Raw genomic sequence first — 17335 nt, 5'->3', positions numbered from 1 at the left:
TGATTTTCCAGCTTCTTCAATGTGAATATTTACTGGTTTCCTTGCTACGGAGAGCCAAAAGGGACAAAACTGCTGGTGCCTATCCCAGCTGACACAGGTCAAAAAGGTAGATATTTATATATAAGAAACGTCATTTCAGTAGAGACGAGAAATGGTCCTCCATTATATTATCAAAAATGCCACCAAAATAAAAATAAAGCAATCGTCAAACTTGGCTTACAACCTCATGAAGTCTTGGCGTTAAGCAATTTCTAAAGAGTTATGTTTTATTTCAATAAAAATAGCAATAAAGATTAATTGATAGATTGATGTATGTGGACAAACGCGCGCGTACACTCACACACACACACACACAGAGAAGACTGTGGTTCACACACTGCTGAAGTTTTATTAGAGTTCATGCACAAGTTCAAACAACACAAAGAGAAACGAGGCAAACGGAGGAAAAGCAGCAGTCACGCACGGCACAGCCTCCTTCATCAGCACCTCCTCCTCCTCCTCCTCCTCTTATATCTGTGTATCCAGTGAATTTTAAACTTTAAACAGAAGAAATAACAAAAACAGGCCTGAGATGGCAGCAGTGTTTCCCTCCTACATTCAATCTGCAGCAGTGTCCTAGTGTCACATGCAGTCGCTCATGATTCCAGCACCGAAAGCTGCAAATTAAAAATGATTATTACATCATTTCATTGAATAAAAACTAACTTGACTTGAACAGCGGAGATCAAACGTCACACACACAAACACGGAGGTTTAACACTAACAAAAATAAAGAAATAAAAAAAGGAGGTTCTTCCTTTTTTCTAATGTGCAACGTTGACGCTTCTTTCCAGCAAAGTCACTTAAACATCAGCTAATTCATCCTTCATGAAACGACCGCTTTGATTCTGTCTCGGCTACAAACTGCTGATTCTGATCTGATCAGAGACCATAAACGGCCAAAAATGATTATTAACCACAAAAACAATACGGTAAAGACACATTAGCCAGCAGTAATGTATACAAAGGGAAAATCGGAAAAACAAAAGCCAAAAAAACCACTAAAACATCACAAGACAACTCACTTTCAGTTTTTAACTTTTCTCTTTTAAATAACCCGATTAAAAATGTTGACGTGGAAAAGAAACACAAAAATATTTCCACACCTTTGCCGAAATATTCCCAAAATAAAAGGTTTAATCTGGACGATACTGGCTTTAAAATGTAGCATCAGATATCATCAGGCTCCCCATTTTTATTTATTCTGCACAAATGTATGCAAATCTACACCTGAACACCTCAAATGTCTTGTTTTGTCCACAAACCCAAAAATATAAATTTTTAATGATTCCTTTTTCATACGGAGCAAAGAAACCAGAAAATATCCTCTAAACAAAAAGAAAAGTGTTTTAATTAGTGAAAAAATCACTCAAAATAGTTGATAATTTAGTAATGGACTAATAATCAATTGCTCGTAGCAGCGCTGGACACACGTATGAAAAATTATTCTATTAATTTCACTACAGAAGAGGCTAAATGACCTTAAAAAAGTATGTATATCTGTGTTGGTTATCGGTCCAAGCTCTCCAGCTGTATCAGCATATCGTGCGTCCGTAATCTGGTTAAGTTGTTCTGATTCATTCTCTCGGGAGCAGAGAGGGGAAACGCTGCTTGTTTCCAGCTTGTTGTGATTGTGTAACACGTCACATTTATGACTGTCATGGGGAGTAAAATGATTTCTCATTTGTCGCGCTGCGTCTGCGGCGAGCTCATTTCTGAAAACAAATGTCGTGTTGAAAGGTCAGGCTTTTTTTTTTTTATAAAAAGGTGTCGGGCGTCAAGAAAGAAAGAAAAAAGAAAAAAGGAGAAAATAATTTCAAAGAAATAATGTGCTCTCTTGTCGTGTCATGACATCCCTACATGTATACAGCAGAGCTCGGAGTTCTGACATGGACCAGGATTTTCCCTTCAACATCCAGGAAAACAGCACAAAAAATCTGGTCCCTTTAACAGAAAACATACAGTATCTTATCTGACTGTGATCTCTCGTCAACACATTCAAAAAGCACAAAAATATCTTTGCATCCATCTTCAGCACAAATAGACATAATTACATCTACAGCGATAATCCAGACGGTGGAAATAAGATCGACGACAGCAGCTTCAGTTTAATCTCAGCAAAAAAAATAATCTCAATAAATCTGGTCTCAACACGTACACCATCAAACATCCACGCTTAGATTTGTGAGAGAGAACGATGCTAGGGATGAGCCGATAATACTTGGTATGAGTTTCAATTTCACACAGTACTTGTTTACGTACTCGGTATCACTATCGGTCAAATAAATTACTCAGTATTAGTGCAAAATAATACCTAGTATCGTTGTCTGTCTAACAGCAATAATCGGACCAATATAATACCCAGTATTGTTGTCTTTCCAGTACGATACCCAGAAACGATGTCAATCTGATACGATACTCTCTATCGTTACTGGTGCAGTATCGTTGTCTGTTATAGGATACCCAGTATCACCATCGGACCGATACAGTACCCAGCATCGTTGTCTGTCTGTATCGGACCGATACAGTGCCCAGTAACGCCGTCTGTCCATACCTGACCAATACAGTACCCAGTATCGATATTGGACTGATACAGTACCCAGTATCTTTGCCTTTCTAGTACGATACCCAGAAACAATGTTAATCTCTCTATCGTTATTGGTCAATACGACACTCTGTCTTACTATTGGTGCGATAAGATACTAAGCATCGGGGGTGTGATTCCACATATGGTATCGGTGAGACACGATACTCAGTATCGATTTATCGATCACATACAATACTTAGTATCACTACTGATTTGATACAATACGCAGTATCGTTGTCAGTCCGATGCGATTCTCAGTATTGATATCACTTTGACATGATACTCAGTATTGGTCTGATACAATACTCAATATCAGCACCAAACTGGCCAAAAATAACTGAATCAGAAATCAGGAAAAAGAAAATAATGAGTCCAATATGATCCATCAAATCATAAATATGATGTAAATGCTTAACGAAGCACACGTTACATGCTACATACGAGATATCCTGTTCAGGCAGGTGGCGTGTTATCGTTTATCGGATGGTTTAAGTCAGACGGTAAAGAGGGCGGACATTTTTTTAACCCAACGAGAAACTTAAAATCTAGCTCAAGTTCAAAATATACAGTCTAGCTGCTTAAAGAGGAGAAAGACCGCATCAGACGGAATTCAAGGTTTCGATATTGGTATCAGTGTCAAACACAAGTGGTATCGAGTCATCCCTATAATCTACGACAGGATTATTCTGTATGTGTTGATTTGTGATTCTACCAAATCTGAAAAAACGTTGTCTTTTTCCTGATTTAAAGCACGTCCCTTTTCTTGTACCCGCTCAGGTACGTCCCCTCGTGTCGGAGTGGCTGCAGACATCAGCAAATCTACATTTAAATCAACATCTCTTTCGTACATATTTGTAGCTTAAATATACACACGACTAATAAACGTGACTTTCTGTCATTTACAGATTTACAATTTCAAACTCAAGACTGATACAAACACTGAAAACTCTAACCGGGACGTAATGCTCAGTATTATTGTTTCTGACCCTTGTTTGGCTCTTAAAACTGTAAAATTATAGAGTGTGGGTTGCATTAATTCATGCTCTGAGGGCTCGGAAACAGAACAAGGAATCTTTGTTTATAAAAGTCTACATCTGATCATCAGGATTAGCTGCAACAAGAAGCTCTGCAGTCCACAGGAGGTTCTCCGCATGTAAAGAAGAAGAAGGAATAAGCAGGCTGCCTCATCGCCTCTGACACAGGGTGACATCTATTTGACTGCTGATGAAAATAGTGTTTTTGTTTTTCTGATGGGGGAAAATGAACAGAGCGTATGAATAGCTGTAGTGTAACTTCACTGCGTTGTGGACTAGCATGTGGTCAGTCCGTCTGCGGGTGATGCTGCTCAGGTCGTCAGGGCCAGAGGTGAAAGAAAGGTCTACATGGCAAACAAAGCGTCCTCTGGTCTGTCTGGCTTCTTACGGCTGGGGGTTCCCTGTGTTGCCCCCGGGTCGCCACTGGGGGGTGACGGTAGGCCGGGGGTCATCTCGGCAGCTTTGGCTCTCTCCTCGAGGAACTTGTCGAACTCTGCATGAATTACGGAAACAGACAGTGAGGATGTTAAAGTGAAAACTGGTAAAAACTTATATGCAAGACTTTTTAACCCAGGTGAAGCCACTAAAAAGATGAATATCACCATTATCATTAACAATGTTTAGAGCTCAGTGATGATGTTAGTACACATACACATTTAACTTAGTAGTACACAACTCAATAGTGAGTAAACGATTGTGTATCACTAATAAAATGACGAAAGATGGTAAAATCATTCATGACTAACAGCCTAGAGATGAATGTGCATCTTAGACATTATCCACACATAAATTTTCCCTTTTTTAAAAAGGTTTTCAAAGAAATGACATGAAACTCCCTGAAAACCACTGTAATGCTGTAGTATATATGCCAGGCCTGTATGTGGCGCCATAACACTGCTATATTCGTTTGTTCTATATGCGACACAAACAAACCAGTGACGAGTGACTTGTAAAGCACTTACAGCACAAATATTGAAGATTAACACACATTTTCAGGATTTATAAGTCTTTTAACTGATCTACTGTTGGGTTTGACTCGCGTCGGACGTTGTGACTCATGACCAATCAGTGACCGTGCAGTCTGTTAACGTCACATTTTAGTATCGGCTCAGCTCGCTTGGTACCTCGTTAGAGCAGGGACTAAAAGAAGCGACCGATACTATCATGGAAAAACAAAATAGATCCACTGTGTAGTGGGAACACAGTGGAGCCATAAGACAGAATAGTTTGACCTGGGACTGGTCAAGAACTAATTTAAACCCACAATTAAAACAGTTTTATTTCACTGGGAATGTCATCTTCACCTTCACTCGTCACTCCTTCCTCGCCTTCATCTCCCTTCTGTAGAGAAGAAAAAGACAAAGTCATACTGAAGAAATAACTGCCAAACTGGTTTTACTGCAAAACCACTGCAAAACAAGAAAAAACAATCTCATTCTGTTCACGTGTCTGACACCAAAACACCTGTGATTAGATATAATCATGACACACCAACACACACCATTTGTAAGTTAAAAGGTGAACTAGGATGTTAATTTTGATCAAAAAGTGAGGATTGGAAATGTGTTAGTGTTCGTTTAAAAACAAATTTAAAAAAGAAACAAAGGGATGCAACAGAGTGATAAAAGAGAGGGAAAGAGACGGAGAGACTGCAGGCAGAACTAAAATAAAGAAATGATGATGGGCTCACCACATCAGTACACAGCCACTCCTCTATGTCATCCATGACAGAGGACTGACGAGCGACGCCCTACAGAGCAGCGCCACAGATGACCGGAAACAAACACAACAAAAGAAAAAAACCATCCCCAAACAAAACTGAATAAATGACTTAAAAATGCAACTTGAAAAAAAACAACAGTATTTGTGAGTGATAAATAAAAGGAAATAAAAGGAATGGAAATGTTTGTGTATGTTGCCGTGACACGGGATATTTGTGACTTTTATGAGGAGCCTGTTCACAGAAACAAACACAAAAATGTCTCCTGCACATCACCAGGAAGCTGAGCTATTTTGATAATTGATTTATCAGTTTGAGTGGTTTTGTTGTACTATAATCCGTTGTGTTTGTGGACAAAAAAAGAAAATTTGGAGATTTGGGAAACAAATGTCCAACATTTTATGGTCTAAATTATTAATCTATGATGAAAATAATTGTTAAATACAGTTGTAAGCTAAAGTTGTAATGTTGGTGCATAGAAATACAGCAACTAATAAAAAATTCTCACTCTCAGTTTATTGTAGTCTCTGTTAATTGGTCGGTGCGTTCAAAAAAAACACTAAAAATGACAACATTTATCCATAAACTACAGCTTTTTCAGTTTACAATAACAGAGGAACAAAAAAAATCCCCTTACATTTCAGAGGCTATAATCAGAGAATTTTTGATCATTTTTCAAAATGTGATGATTTATTAAGTAGTTGATTAGGGCTGCAATCATTTTCATGATTAAACGAGTACATGTTAGGTCAAAAATAGTCAGATAATGTTGATCACTGTTCCCCAAAACCTAAAAATAACAAAATACTTTGTCCACAATCCAAAATGAATCACTTTTAATGAGTTCTTTGTTTATAGAGCAAAAGAAAAACTCAAAGAGGTTGTTTAATCATCTTTAAAAACACTCAAACCATAAAATTAATTATCAAAGTAGTTTATTAGTTTAGTAATTCATTAATGGCTGTAGCAGCAGCAGCAGCAGCATCATGTCCAACATCACAAGATAAAAATGAGCTGCGTCCTGCAGTGACCTGACCACAAGCTTAATCTACTGTTTAATTATACAAAAACTAGGTATTTAATTACAAAAACAAAGCACCGGAGAGAAACAACATCACAGTGGGTGGTAAAGCAGGCACAATAATGGGCAATAATGTGTTTCCTCTCATATTTGACTGAGTCAGTGAATGAATGCAGATTCAGGACAAAACTAAATGTACAGTGAATCATTCATCACCGTTAGATCATAGTTTACTCTACGTCATGATGGTAAACGGTACATGTCACAATATATACATACATACATGTTTTAAAGACACTCACCCCTCCTGCAGTCGGCTGTACCACGTCCAGAGTGGGCGGGTTACCAGAGGCACGGTTGTCTCCTGCTGCAGTACTGAGTCAGGACACAAGATAAATGTAAAGGACACTTAAATAATAAAATAATAATAAAGATCATAAAAATAGCCATAAAACAGAAAAAAGATCAAAAATAGGACATAGTAAAAACAGAACAATGTAATTACAGAGTATGCAGATTTAAACAGATGAGTTTTTAGTGGACATTTATGTAACAACGTACACTGGGACACTGGGGTTGAGGAAATCTTCTGTCTACTGTCTTAAATATGACTAAATGAGGGGAAAAATGTAGAATCATTGCATAAAAATGACTGAAAAGTGCTGAGTTGACATGTCTTACATCTTGTGTGGTTCAGACACGACTCCAGTCCTGGTCTGAGCGAACACGTCAAAGTCGTCCTGAGCAGGTGGAGGAGGTTTACAGCTGGACAGAGAGCTCAAGGTGCTGCTCACACTGTCTGAACCCATGTCTGCAGCAGAGAAAAACACTCTTTATTCTTAGTTTACACAACTATAAAGCTAATTAAAAGTACATTTTATTATGGAGGTTGTGCCACATATGGGCCAAACAAAAAAACAGAAAATATTCACATTTAAGAAGCTGAAAATTCCGAAAAACTGGAAACGAATAACAAACAAAACATTCAAAATGATAAAATCAATTATCACAATACCTGATTTATTAAATAATCGATTGTTTTTTATGCAACAGAACCGCAGCAGCGTCTCTGTCGCTCACTGCAGCTCAGTTATTGTCTGTTTTTACTTCCAGCTGTTTTTTAAACTCGGTTCAGAACTGCTGAAATTTGGCGATGAAAGTTACACACTAAAGCTTTCATTTTATTAAGTTACATGCCTAGACCAGCAAGGCGAGAGGCTAAGGTGGCCGGTGAGGAGGGTCCACCCGCTGGTGCAGTGACGCTCTGGGCTGGGGCCACATTGGACATGTTGCTGACCACAGCCGGGGAGCCTGGACCGAGGTCGATCAGGTTGTCCTCTGTAGCCTCACTCAGGACCTGGAGAAGGACGAGAGGATGAGACACACGATAGAAGAGCAGAGCGGAGAGTTTGACAATGGGAGGCTAAAGAAAAACCAAATAAAAATGAATACATGACACACAATTACACAGAAACTTGGAAAACATGTTGGTTAGCTCCAGGAAAGCATGAAAATGTCTGTGACTGAGGGAAGCAGGAAAATGACTCTGATAAAGTGTTTCTTAAGGGGCCATAAAAATACTAAAATACTAAGACACACCTTATATGTTGTGGGTTTTTCATTAATACACAACAATCCCCTTAAGAAGGTAGAAACACAGCAGGGATGGAGTCTGTTCCCTCGTCTGAGGGAACACACTGTGTCTTTGCAATCTACTCTACCACGATAGCGTTTCCAAATAAATGCAAGGAATTTCTGTCCAACAGGTCACTCGACAGGCTTCAGAATTATTAAGGTCACCAGTGTGTGCATTGACGACTTTGGCAGTTTTTGGACAAGGAATGCAAGAGATATGTCGCGAAAAGAGCCGCTTTCGCTTCCTACAACCTAATGTTTATTCCATTTATCGGTCTGTTAATCACATACATGTCCAACAGTTTACTTGACAAGCTTCAAAACACTGAAATATTGAGATACTAGATTTTTCAGATCACTGAAAAAGCAGGTGACCTGCTGTGGTGACCCCTAGAGAGGGAGAAACCTAAAAACTGCACTATTTTGTCAAATTGTAAAGCCTGAAAAACCTGACATGATGCAAACACATCATGACTGTGGCTGTGTCACTGTCAGTTTACCTCCAGGTTCATCGTATTATTGGCTGTTGTTGGGGCTGCATAGTCAAAACATGCTATATGGGACAGGAGGGGACAGAGGAGGGTGGGGGATGTATGTGGAGGTCAGGGGCCCATATTTATTCAGCCATGTTTCAACAGTCACTGTGTCGAGTGGACAATTATTATTTTCATACTTGCCTGTCTCAGCTTGACACAGACACAGAAGAACGGAAAAGAACAGAAAGGAAGAAGACAGTGAAAACCATTAACATGTGCAGGGGGACACAGTGTAATGGCTCAGTCACTATGGGACAAAATCCAGGCCGAGTGAAATGGAAGCGCACAGTGGAGCAAAGCAGGCGTCGACTGATGTGGGTTTGTCCTCTATGGCTGATGCTGATTTTTAGAAATCAGGGCAGACTATACATTTATGTAATTGTTTTTGGCCCATATACTTTAATTCTCTTTTTTTCCCTCCAGCTGAACAAAATATATTAATGATAACTAATAATACAAAACGGCTTTACTTCAGTAACCAGATTATGTAAAAAATGCAAAGCTACACCAAAAGAAAACTGATTAATCGGTTGGTCCAAATAATCAAGGCATCGGCCAATTATCATTTATTGTTCATCCAATTATGAAAAATTATGTATATTTGTTCTCAGAAACAAGGACATAATTACAACATCAAACATAGTTTGGAGAGATTATAATGTTGTTCAACAACTGGTTACTGAAGTCATTTTTGTGTTATTTGTTATTAGTGAACAGTTAAACGTTATCAGGAGGAAAATCAGCTAAATATACGGTATAGAAAAACCCACACTGGTCGACCTCTTTACACCAACAGCGCTCTTTTGCTTCATGTTTTCATTTTCATTTCAAGTGATATTGAGCTAAATATGAATCTGAATCAGAATAAATAAAAAAGTATAAAGTATTTTAAGTAGAGATTAAGATATTTTTGTTATTTTTCTAAAACCCCAAGATCAATTTGAGACGTTATAAGACTGGAGAGGACGTCCATCCAGTTTAAACAATAATCTCAGGTCTAAAGCGTTCTTTCTTTTTAGTCTCCAAAAGCTTTGACAACACTGTTGACTGTATGTCACTCTTGTGTGTATAATAATATGAGTAAATATAACCTGCCATGACTTTGCTTGCATTGTCGCAGTCAGTGTTTCCCCCTACTGGACAGGTCTTAATTGCATTATATTCATGTCATGATAAAAAGGATTAAACTTTATTTTAAAAATCCTTTGCCTTTAATGGGTTTCTGTTCCATTTGGCATGCACTTTGAGTAAATCATTAATCGGTGGCTGATAAATAACCACACTTGAAAGACGGACAGTGTTCAGTCTGACTGTACATGTAACGTGCACAAACACGAGTGAAACTGAAAAGCTGTGGACATGAGAGAATAAATACAGTAATAATAATAATAATAATAATAACAACAGAAAAAATAGATTAAACACAGTGATGTTGAATTGAAGACACAAAGCGTTTCTTGACTCACCCCGTTGTTGACAGCAGTCTGAGCTGAAGATCTCCCCGACCTAAACCTCTCATACCTGAGACAAAAAACATGACAACATTAAAGAGATGTAGGAGACAATGTAAAGTTCAGCTGATAAACATCAATGCAAACGTATGGTGCAATCAGAGTAGAGCATGGATACATGACCCAGGATTATCAGGCTCGGGTCAGGTTTAGTCAATTCAACTTCTTTAAGTGAAACAGAGAGTAAAATCGAGTCAGTTTAAATTATTTCAAATTTTAAATTGTGCAATTGAAAATACAGTGGAAACAAAAATCAAAGCATAAATGGATGTATAACAAGTAAAAAGTGATTGACCTAGTTACACCGTTTATAACCAGGTTTACTATTAACTACAGCACATGTTATCTTTTTCCTCCACAGCAACTCAAATTAAACCACAACAGGTGATTTATGTAAAGAGTTATCAGTGGTAACAGTTCAAGAGTTAATAAAGAACAACCAACAGTCATGACAGCCAGTGAAAATAATGCAGTGTTCACAGTGTGTTGAGCTAACAAGATGCATTCAAGAAACCTTGTTTATTTCATCACTTCTGCAAACACACATGAAGTCAGCAGCCACCTTGTGATAATAGATGATCCACAAATAAGCCCATTATTGTAGTAGAAAGACTTGTTTTTATTAATATAATAATTTATATAACATTTGTTTTGTATGTTTTCAAGTTGTGTGTATTTGTGCTTGGGTGTGTGTCCATAGCTGTTTCCTCCTGGGTGTAATGATAAAATACAGAACACTTGTTGGATTTAGACAGACAAATACGACCTGTCCCACACTCTATAACAGATTTTTGAGTTTTGCTTTGTGTGTACTTTTCAGATCGCATATCGCATGTATTTGTAAGTTCTCTCGTTGGCGTTCTCTGACCTTTCGTAGCGTAAGAAAATGTTGTTGAGGTCATCGTTGACGTGCAGCAGCTCCTCAGTCACAGCCTCGTTGGAAACACAGGAGATCAGCTCCATTATTCTGTGCTGCATGGCTCTGCAAGTCCTGTTCAGCTCCTGAGAAAAAACACAGACACATGAAGGTCTAATGTTAAGATTTTATTACTGATTTGTGCTGTGCAAAGATAAAAATTGTTTTTAACATTTGTTTATTGACACTGAGTGATTCCTTACCTGTAGTAGCTCGTAGTCTGAAGCGTCCTCCTGTCCTGGGACCATCTCTGTCAACATCTCCGACATCACCTTAGTGTTTCCGCGAACAACGTCCAACTCACTGCGCAGCCGACAAATCTGGATCAATCGGAGATATATGTGTATACCGTTAGTCATGAAAATGAAGCCATTTAGCTAAAAGTAAAAGATATGTTGTTGTATGTTAAAAATATCCACTTTGAAGTGAATTATAGTACTAAATAACAGATTAGTTTAGGTAGTTGATCGTGACAGTTCTGGGGTAAATTGGACAAAAAAGAGGTTTCCTCACACCAAATACTGTATGTTTACAGAAGGTGACTCAAACTGTCAGGAGCGTTCAATCACTTAGCTTGTTTTGTCAGGTGCACAAAGTACCATTTTGACTTTCTTGATGCTTAAGAACAAACCTGATTATGCAAGTACATTTTTAAGGAAACTGAAATCTCTTTCGGTTTCAGCCCACTTATGGGAGTAACACTGTACCTGTTCAGGTGTGGGATTAATGGCTCCAGAGGCTGGGAGGTTGGGGACCTGAGGGTCAGTGTAGGCCGGCGGGACAGTGTGTGGTGTGGGCTGAGGAGTGGCACTGAACTTGAGTACAGAGGAGTCGCCGCCCTCTGGAGCAGACGCAACCTAGAAGAGAATGTTTCAAAGATAATCTGACTCCGACTGTGGACGTAATCTTCTTCTAACCGAGCTACATTTGATGCTTCCTACCCGCTGAGGCGTGTGTATAGGCGACAGGGTCTCCAGGTCTGACATGGGGAACTCGATACCTTTCCTCTTCATCTCTTCATAGATTTGAACCACTCCCGTGAGGTCTGGACTGCTCCTGAATGCATCGGCCCACGCCTGGAGAGGAAGGCAGAGGAAGAAGAGAGTTCAAAGAAAAAGCCGGGGGAGAGACAGACACAACAATGGCTGACAGCGTAAACAAAGCAGGGGATGTTGGAGGAGTAAACAAGGCCTTTCCCTGTCATCATCTCTGTTTGTGTCCCTTGAATAAATTCAGTCAGTAAAACACAAAGCACCTGACTTCTCTTTGTCTCTGAAGCTTGAATGGGTCATTTACAGCAGCTCAAACTGTAGTAGTAGAGATTTATTATCACCGTACTTCACTTCGTGGAGAACGTTTTTATATCATTACATGTTTTACATATTATGTTGCTTCTCCACAAAGTTAAACATGTACACAAGAATTAAATATTGTATAAACACTGTAAAAGGTTTACATTTAAAACGTATTGCACATTAACAGATAAGACTCTTCAAAAAACAACACCACAAGGACTTTAATGGTGTTTAAGCTTATAATTTTATTTAAATGTACACAACACTACTCTTGTTTTGTTTGAAGATTGTCTGTAATTCCCACACAGTCTTTTCACTTGACTCTTTTGTAACAGACAGAAGAAGTTTTCCTTCCCATGGAACCATGCTGCGACTGTGGTCACATGGCTCCCCTGGAGGAAATAAGAGCAGCTCACATGAGCCTTGGATGGTTACCTGAGCTGTGGCAGCAAGTAACTGGAGCTGCTCCTCCTGGCTGCCACTCTGGAGACACTGAACTTTACCTGAGGCTCTGCCTGAAGGACGACAAGCCACGTCCTGTCACTACTGTACTAACTAATAAACACCTACACTAAAAAAAATACTCCTGCTACTCTTCACTCACACTCGAGCAGACAAAACAGGGCTATATCATTCAAGTTTTTGTTTAAAACACATCAACATGGGGGCTCTGTTTTTAGTCTGGTAAAAACAAAAACTGTGGAAAAAAAGGATGCAATGAAATGCATTCTCTTATTAGCTACAACTCAACTAAGTGCTGTGAATTAAAAAAGCTCCACAACACTAACTTTAAGTCTCAGTTTCACCTCGTTTTTGTACTTTTATTGCAAAAATATTAGTACAGTTGGGGAATTTTACCTTTGACAAATGTGTTTTAACAGCTCTGTAATTTAAAAGGTACAAAATGACTGTATAAGACTGAAAAACTAAATTAGAAAAGTGAAAAGTGAGCCATCCTAGTACAGATGCATATTACTTCTGACTCAGAGCTGAAATGATATCTGGAAGCAGGAAATGCCGTTTTGAAATGAAATCGGATCAGCATGGATGTAGCCAAGGAATCGGTGCATGCAATTAGAACTTTATCTCACCTGAATTAGTGCGAGTACTTTATCTTGAACAATTGTAGGTGGGTTGTTTTTAGGGGAGATGATTTTAACAAGCACGCCGTCAACAAAGTCCCGGCTCGTGACCAATGCATGGAAGCGGTGGCCGCAGTTCTTCACACACGTCTCGAGGACCTGGTGGGAAGAGACAGAAGAGGCTGCTTTTCAGGGAAAAAAAAATCATAAATCAAACATGAATTGTTCTGCAAACCAGACAGGAGCGGAGAGGACACTGAACAGCAGATTCTCTGCATGCAAATCAGTGTGATACAATCAGGACGCAGTAAGTGATTTGAGAACGTTTTCATTTCACCTGTGACTTATTTGCATGATGGTGGCAACACTTAAACTTGACTGTGTGGGAAAAAAACTATTTGAATATTTTGAACATTTAAACAGATTAAAGTGGCCTCCTCTGCCTGCCGACACTCACCGTTAGAGTCAACATCACTTCTCTGTAGTTCCTGTTGCCGTTGAGTCGCTTCTTAACTGCTCTAATGGCATCTTTTGGCCTGTACACACACGTAAAAGCACACATTAAAAACAGGAGGATTGCATAGTACAACTTAATAATTACAATGAAAGTATATCGAAGAAATTAATGGGCAAAAACTGTAATTTTCCTACAGTGTCCAGTCTAATCAGACCATTTTAACAACATTCCCAAAGCAAAAATGCAAATTTGCATTTTTTTACTTTCACAATAAAAAGTATTTTTGCAGTACAGCATTTTTCAACAAGTTCTATTTTGGATTCAGACCTTTGGTGTTCCCAGTCAAAAAATGATCACCATAGGAAATTAATGGGTAAGACCGTACAAACATCCAACCCTGGCAGGTTTGAGCTATTCATTTTTATAATCGCTTAATCGGCTTAAGATGTCAAGACATTTGAGATAATGATTTCAACGTTGGGGAAGCACAGATCAGCATTCCGCAACCATTTCTGGGCCAAACAACTAATCAATTAAAATAATTAGAAATCATCATTAGTTGCAGAGCTGCACTTCACTGCACAATATTCTGATAAACACAATTCACTACACTAAGTAAAGCAGGTTCAGGTGCAGAGAGGGAATAAAAGAAGCTCCAATCCCACAATAATCAAACAGAAACAGTGACCTATCAAGATTTAAAATAAGTTACGTATTGATGCTTTATTTGGCATTTTGCATGGCAATCATCAATGATTCTTGACTTTTCATCTCTCTTGCGTAAGACAGAAATAATAATAAACTTTCGATTTCTTTTAACAGCAGATAACAAAAGCTTCACAGTAATGGGCGTGTGACAGGCCTCACATTCCTCACAGATGAGGAAGAACTAAGACTCGGATGCCTTTTTATAGACTGATGGTGCACTTGGCTTAGACCCACTGAAGTCTGTTTACAACCTTCTAATCAAACAAGACCTGGACTTCATACACAGGCTTCAACATACAGTGCAAGGCTAATGGTGCAGAGAGATAAGCATAGTTCCACCACCATACAGAGAGCCAGAAATGGGCCTCGACACTAATGGCATATTGTGCTAGAGGAATGCTTTGTGTAAACATCACATGAACATGGAAGATGCATATGGAAGAGTTAATCAATAACATACACAAATAGTAAGGGTTCTTTTGGAGTATTAGGAATCATAGATGTTTGTAGAAATTTGTGATTATGAATAACATTTGCAGATCCAAATCTGTCCAGAGTTTGACATTTTTCACAAACAAGGAACAAATGGGTAATAGTTTCATGTGTGTACTCTCAACAGCCACTTTAATAGGCACATATTTGAACTGTTAAAGCATATATCTAATCAGCAAATCACATGGCAGCAACTCCTTGCACTTTGTAATAAGGACACGATCAAGACGAGCTGCTGACGTTCAAACCAAGCAACAGAACAAAGAAGAAACAGTGATTGAAGTGACTTTGAACACAGCCATTCATGAGAGCCAAGATATGCAGAGCAGCAAAAGAGCAATATCTCAAACAGTAAAATCTTAAAGCAGATAGGCTGCAGCAGCAGCAGCAGCAGCACACATGGGACATATCACTGGGTACAAATAAACATGTACAGTATGTGTCCAACCTACCTATCTTATCCCACAATTCTACTGTATTTATCATTGCTTTAGTGTTTCCCAAACTCTCTTCTTGACTAGATTATTTTTAAAACATGGCAAACAATCATGACCCAAATCACAATATCAGTTGTCACACAAGCAAATCAGTGTATTATGTAGAGACTAATTTACAGACGGGTTTTAAGTAGTGCACAAAATCAATAACAATTTCATTTTATGCATGTTATTTAAAACCATATGTACATAAATCATAACCAAAAAGGTTGGGACCCAAACAAATCTCCCAGGTCCCGCCCTAGTCTTTGGGAATCATTAATTTACTTCACTGCAACACACCACTTATTTCCCTAATTGCAAATAGGCCAAACACTGTATAAACTGTAAGATGCCACTGTATATAGTGCAGTTAATTCACAGCAAATACGTTTGAAAACCTCTGTAGCTCAGTTTATATATTAATAAAGTAATTTATCACCTTTTGTTGTCCTTGTTTCTGTGTATTTTGCACACGAAAGTCAACAGTCGAAGGCAAAGTTAATCTCCCTTTATGTTGACTAAATGAGGCAATAAAGCAAATCCTGAATGTTGTGTTTGCAGAAATATGGTAGTGTCGTCCTCTGGCTACTCACCCGTCCTCTGTTTCATTGATTATGTCACATATTTCCATGTTGAGGGTCCAGTCTTCATTTTGCAGGGAGCCATCGGTGGCTCTTTCTGTTAAAAAACACATTATTTTAAATACACTCAAATAAGCTAAACATAAATAAATAAATAAAAGAGGAGTGTCAGTGGAGCATAACAGTCCAGTTACATCACGATACCTGGCGGCTGGCTAACTGTTAGCTGACTTGGTGAATAATCTACCTTTAAGACATATATAATTGTTTTTTATTTTTTATTTTTACAGAGTGACAGTGTCAGGGAAATAGTTAATAACACGTAATGCGAGTACAGTTGACAGCAGGTATCAGTGGTTAGCGGTTGGCTTGCGGTTCCTCTCCAGCTGTTGTCAACTCATTCAGGTGCGTTAGCATGCTAAATTAGCAACACCGCAAGAGACTACCGCACGCGCACAAGACGCCATTTCAAAGGCACATAATAAAAACCGTCAAACTGCACAAACACACTGTCGTTTTCGTTTAAATGTGTGTTTACGCACCAATGCAGTGGCCCACCGGGGTGGTGTAAGGGTTTCCCAACAGGAACTCCATCTTGCTCGACAACAAACAAGTCAGTCCATGGGAGGACGAGGAGGATGACGACGCTGAGGAGACGTGAGGGAAACGTAGAGGAGGTCCCGCCCACACCGCGACGTAATTGGTCGGGAAATCGTGACCTTTAACGTGATTGGACGGTTCCAGCGCCCGTCATTGGAGATGGGCGATTGTAAATGAAAAAGCATCAAAGGTGACAACCATAAAACCCACAAATGACCCTTTTTTATGACAGTGACTCACTCAGACGTGAGATAATGTTCTGCCTAATTTAGGTTTTTAGTTTATATTTAACCTTTATTTCACAAACAAAAACGAGAAATTCAAAAAATGGCTGCAACAAGTCAGATTTTTTTTTAACAGTGAATTAAATGCCTTACTACGGAAGAGGATTAGGTCCAAATGTAAAAAAAAACACCCGAATTCCAGAGGTAGTGCTGTTACTTTAGAATAATGTAACAAATAATTACTTGAGTAAAAGTAATAAGGTATTTAATGAGAACTACTCAAGGACTCAGTAACTGCTGAGTAACGTCTATTAATTATTTTTTACCAAATAGACAAATATATCAGACAAAAATATAAAATAGGAATGTGTAAAATCCACTATTGCCCAACAATAACTAATACAATAATAAATGAAAT

The 17335-nt window shown here is 38.6% G+C and overlaps 1 protein-coding gene across 2 annotated transcripts; it reads right to left on the bottom strand.

The window, feature by feature from the left end:
• Nucleotides 1-363: 363 nt before the first annotated feature.
• tom1l2 (target of myb1 like 2 membrane trafficking protein) lies at nucleotides 364-16793 on the bottom strand. 2 transcript variants are annotated; one of them, XM_058621038.1, is made up of 15 exons: nucleotides 16636-16793; nucleotides 16106-16190; nucleotides 13834-13912; nucleotides 13386-13535; nucleotides 11941-12075; nucleotides 11707-11856; nucleotides 11203-11319; nucleotides 10952-11085; nucleotides 10039-10093; nucleotides 7599-7758; nucleotides 7083-7212; nucleotides 6704-6776; nucleotides 5351-5410; nucleotides 4965-5001; nucleotides 364-4153 (listed from the first exon to the last, which is right to left on the bottom strand). In XM_058621038.1, the coding sequence occupies exons 1-15, from the start codon at nucleotides 16685-16687 to the stop codon at nucleotides 4005-4007; spliced, it is 1566 nt and encodes a 521-aa protein (XP_058477021.1). In that variant the 5' UTR covers nucleotides 16688-16793; the 3' UTR covers nucleotides 364-4004. The 2 variants fall into 2 exon arrangements, with proteins under 2 accessions (XP_058477021.1, XP_058477022.1); XM_058621039.1 differs by lacking the exon at nucleotides 5351-5410.
• Between the last annotated feature and the right edge of the window lie 542 nt (nucleotides 16794-17335).

The sequence above is a fragment of the Solea solea genome, chromosome 21, assembly GCF_958295425.1.
Source record: "Solea solea chromosome 21, fSolSol10.1, whole genome shotgun sequence".
Taxonomy (NCBI): domain Eukaryota; kingdom Metazoa; phylum Chordata; class Actinopteri; order Pleuronectiformes; family Soleidae; genus Solea; species Solea solea.
The sequence above is the reverse complement of the archived record's forward strand: the minus strand, read 5'-3'. Positions and strand labels throughout refer to the sequence as shown.

Bases quoted from the DNA above. Each gene is read 5' to 3' on its own strand.
- tom1l2 (XM_058621038.1), bottom strand. From the start codon at position 16,687: ATGGAGTTCCTGTTGGGAAACCCTTACACCACCCCGGTGGGCCACTGC. The intron at 16,191-16,635 runs GTGCGTAAACAC...GTTTTTTAACAG, and splicing joins CCCGGTGGGCCACTGCATTG to AAAGAGCCACCGATGGCTCC. The intron at 11,857-11,940 runs GTAGGAAGCATC...ATTCTCTTCTAG, and splicing joins CTATACACACGCCTCAGCGG to GTTGCGTCTGCTCCAGAGGG.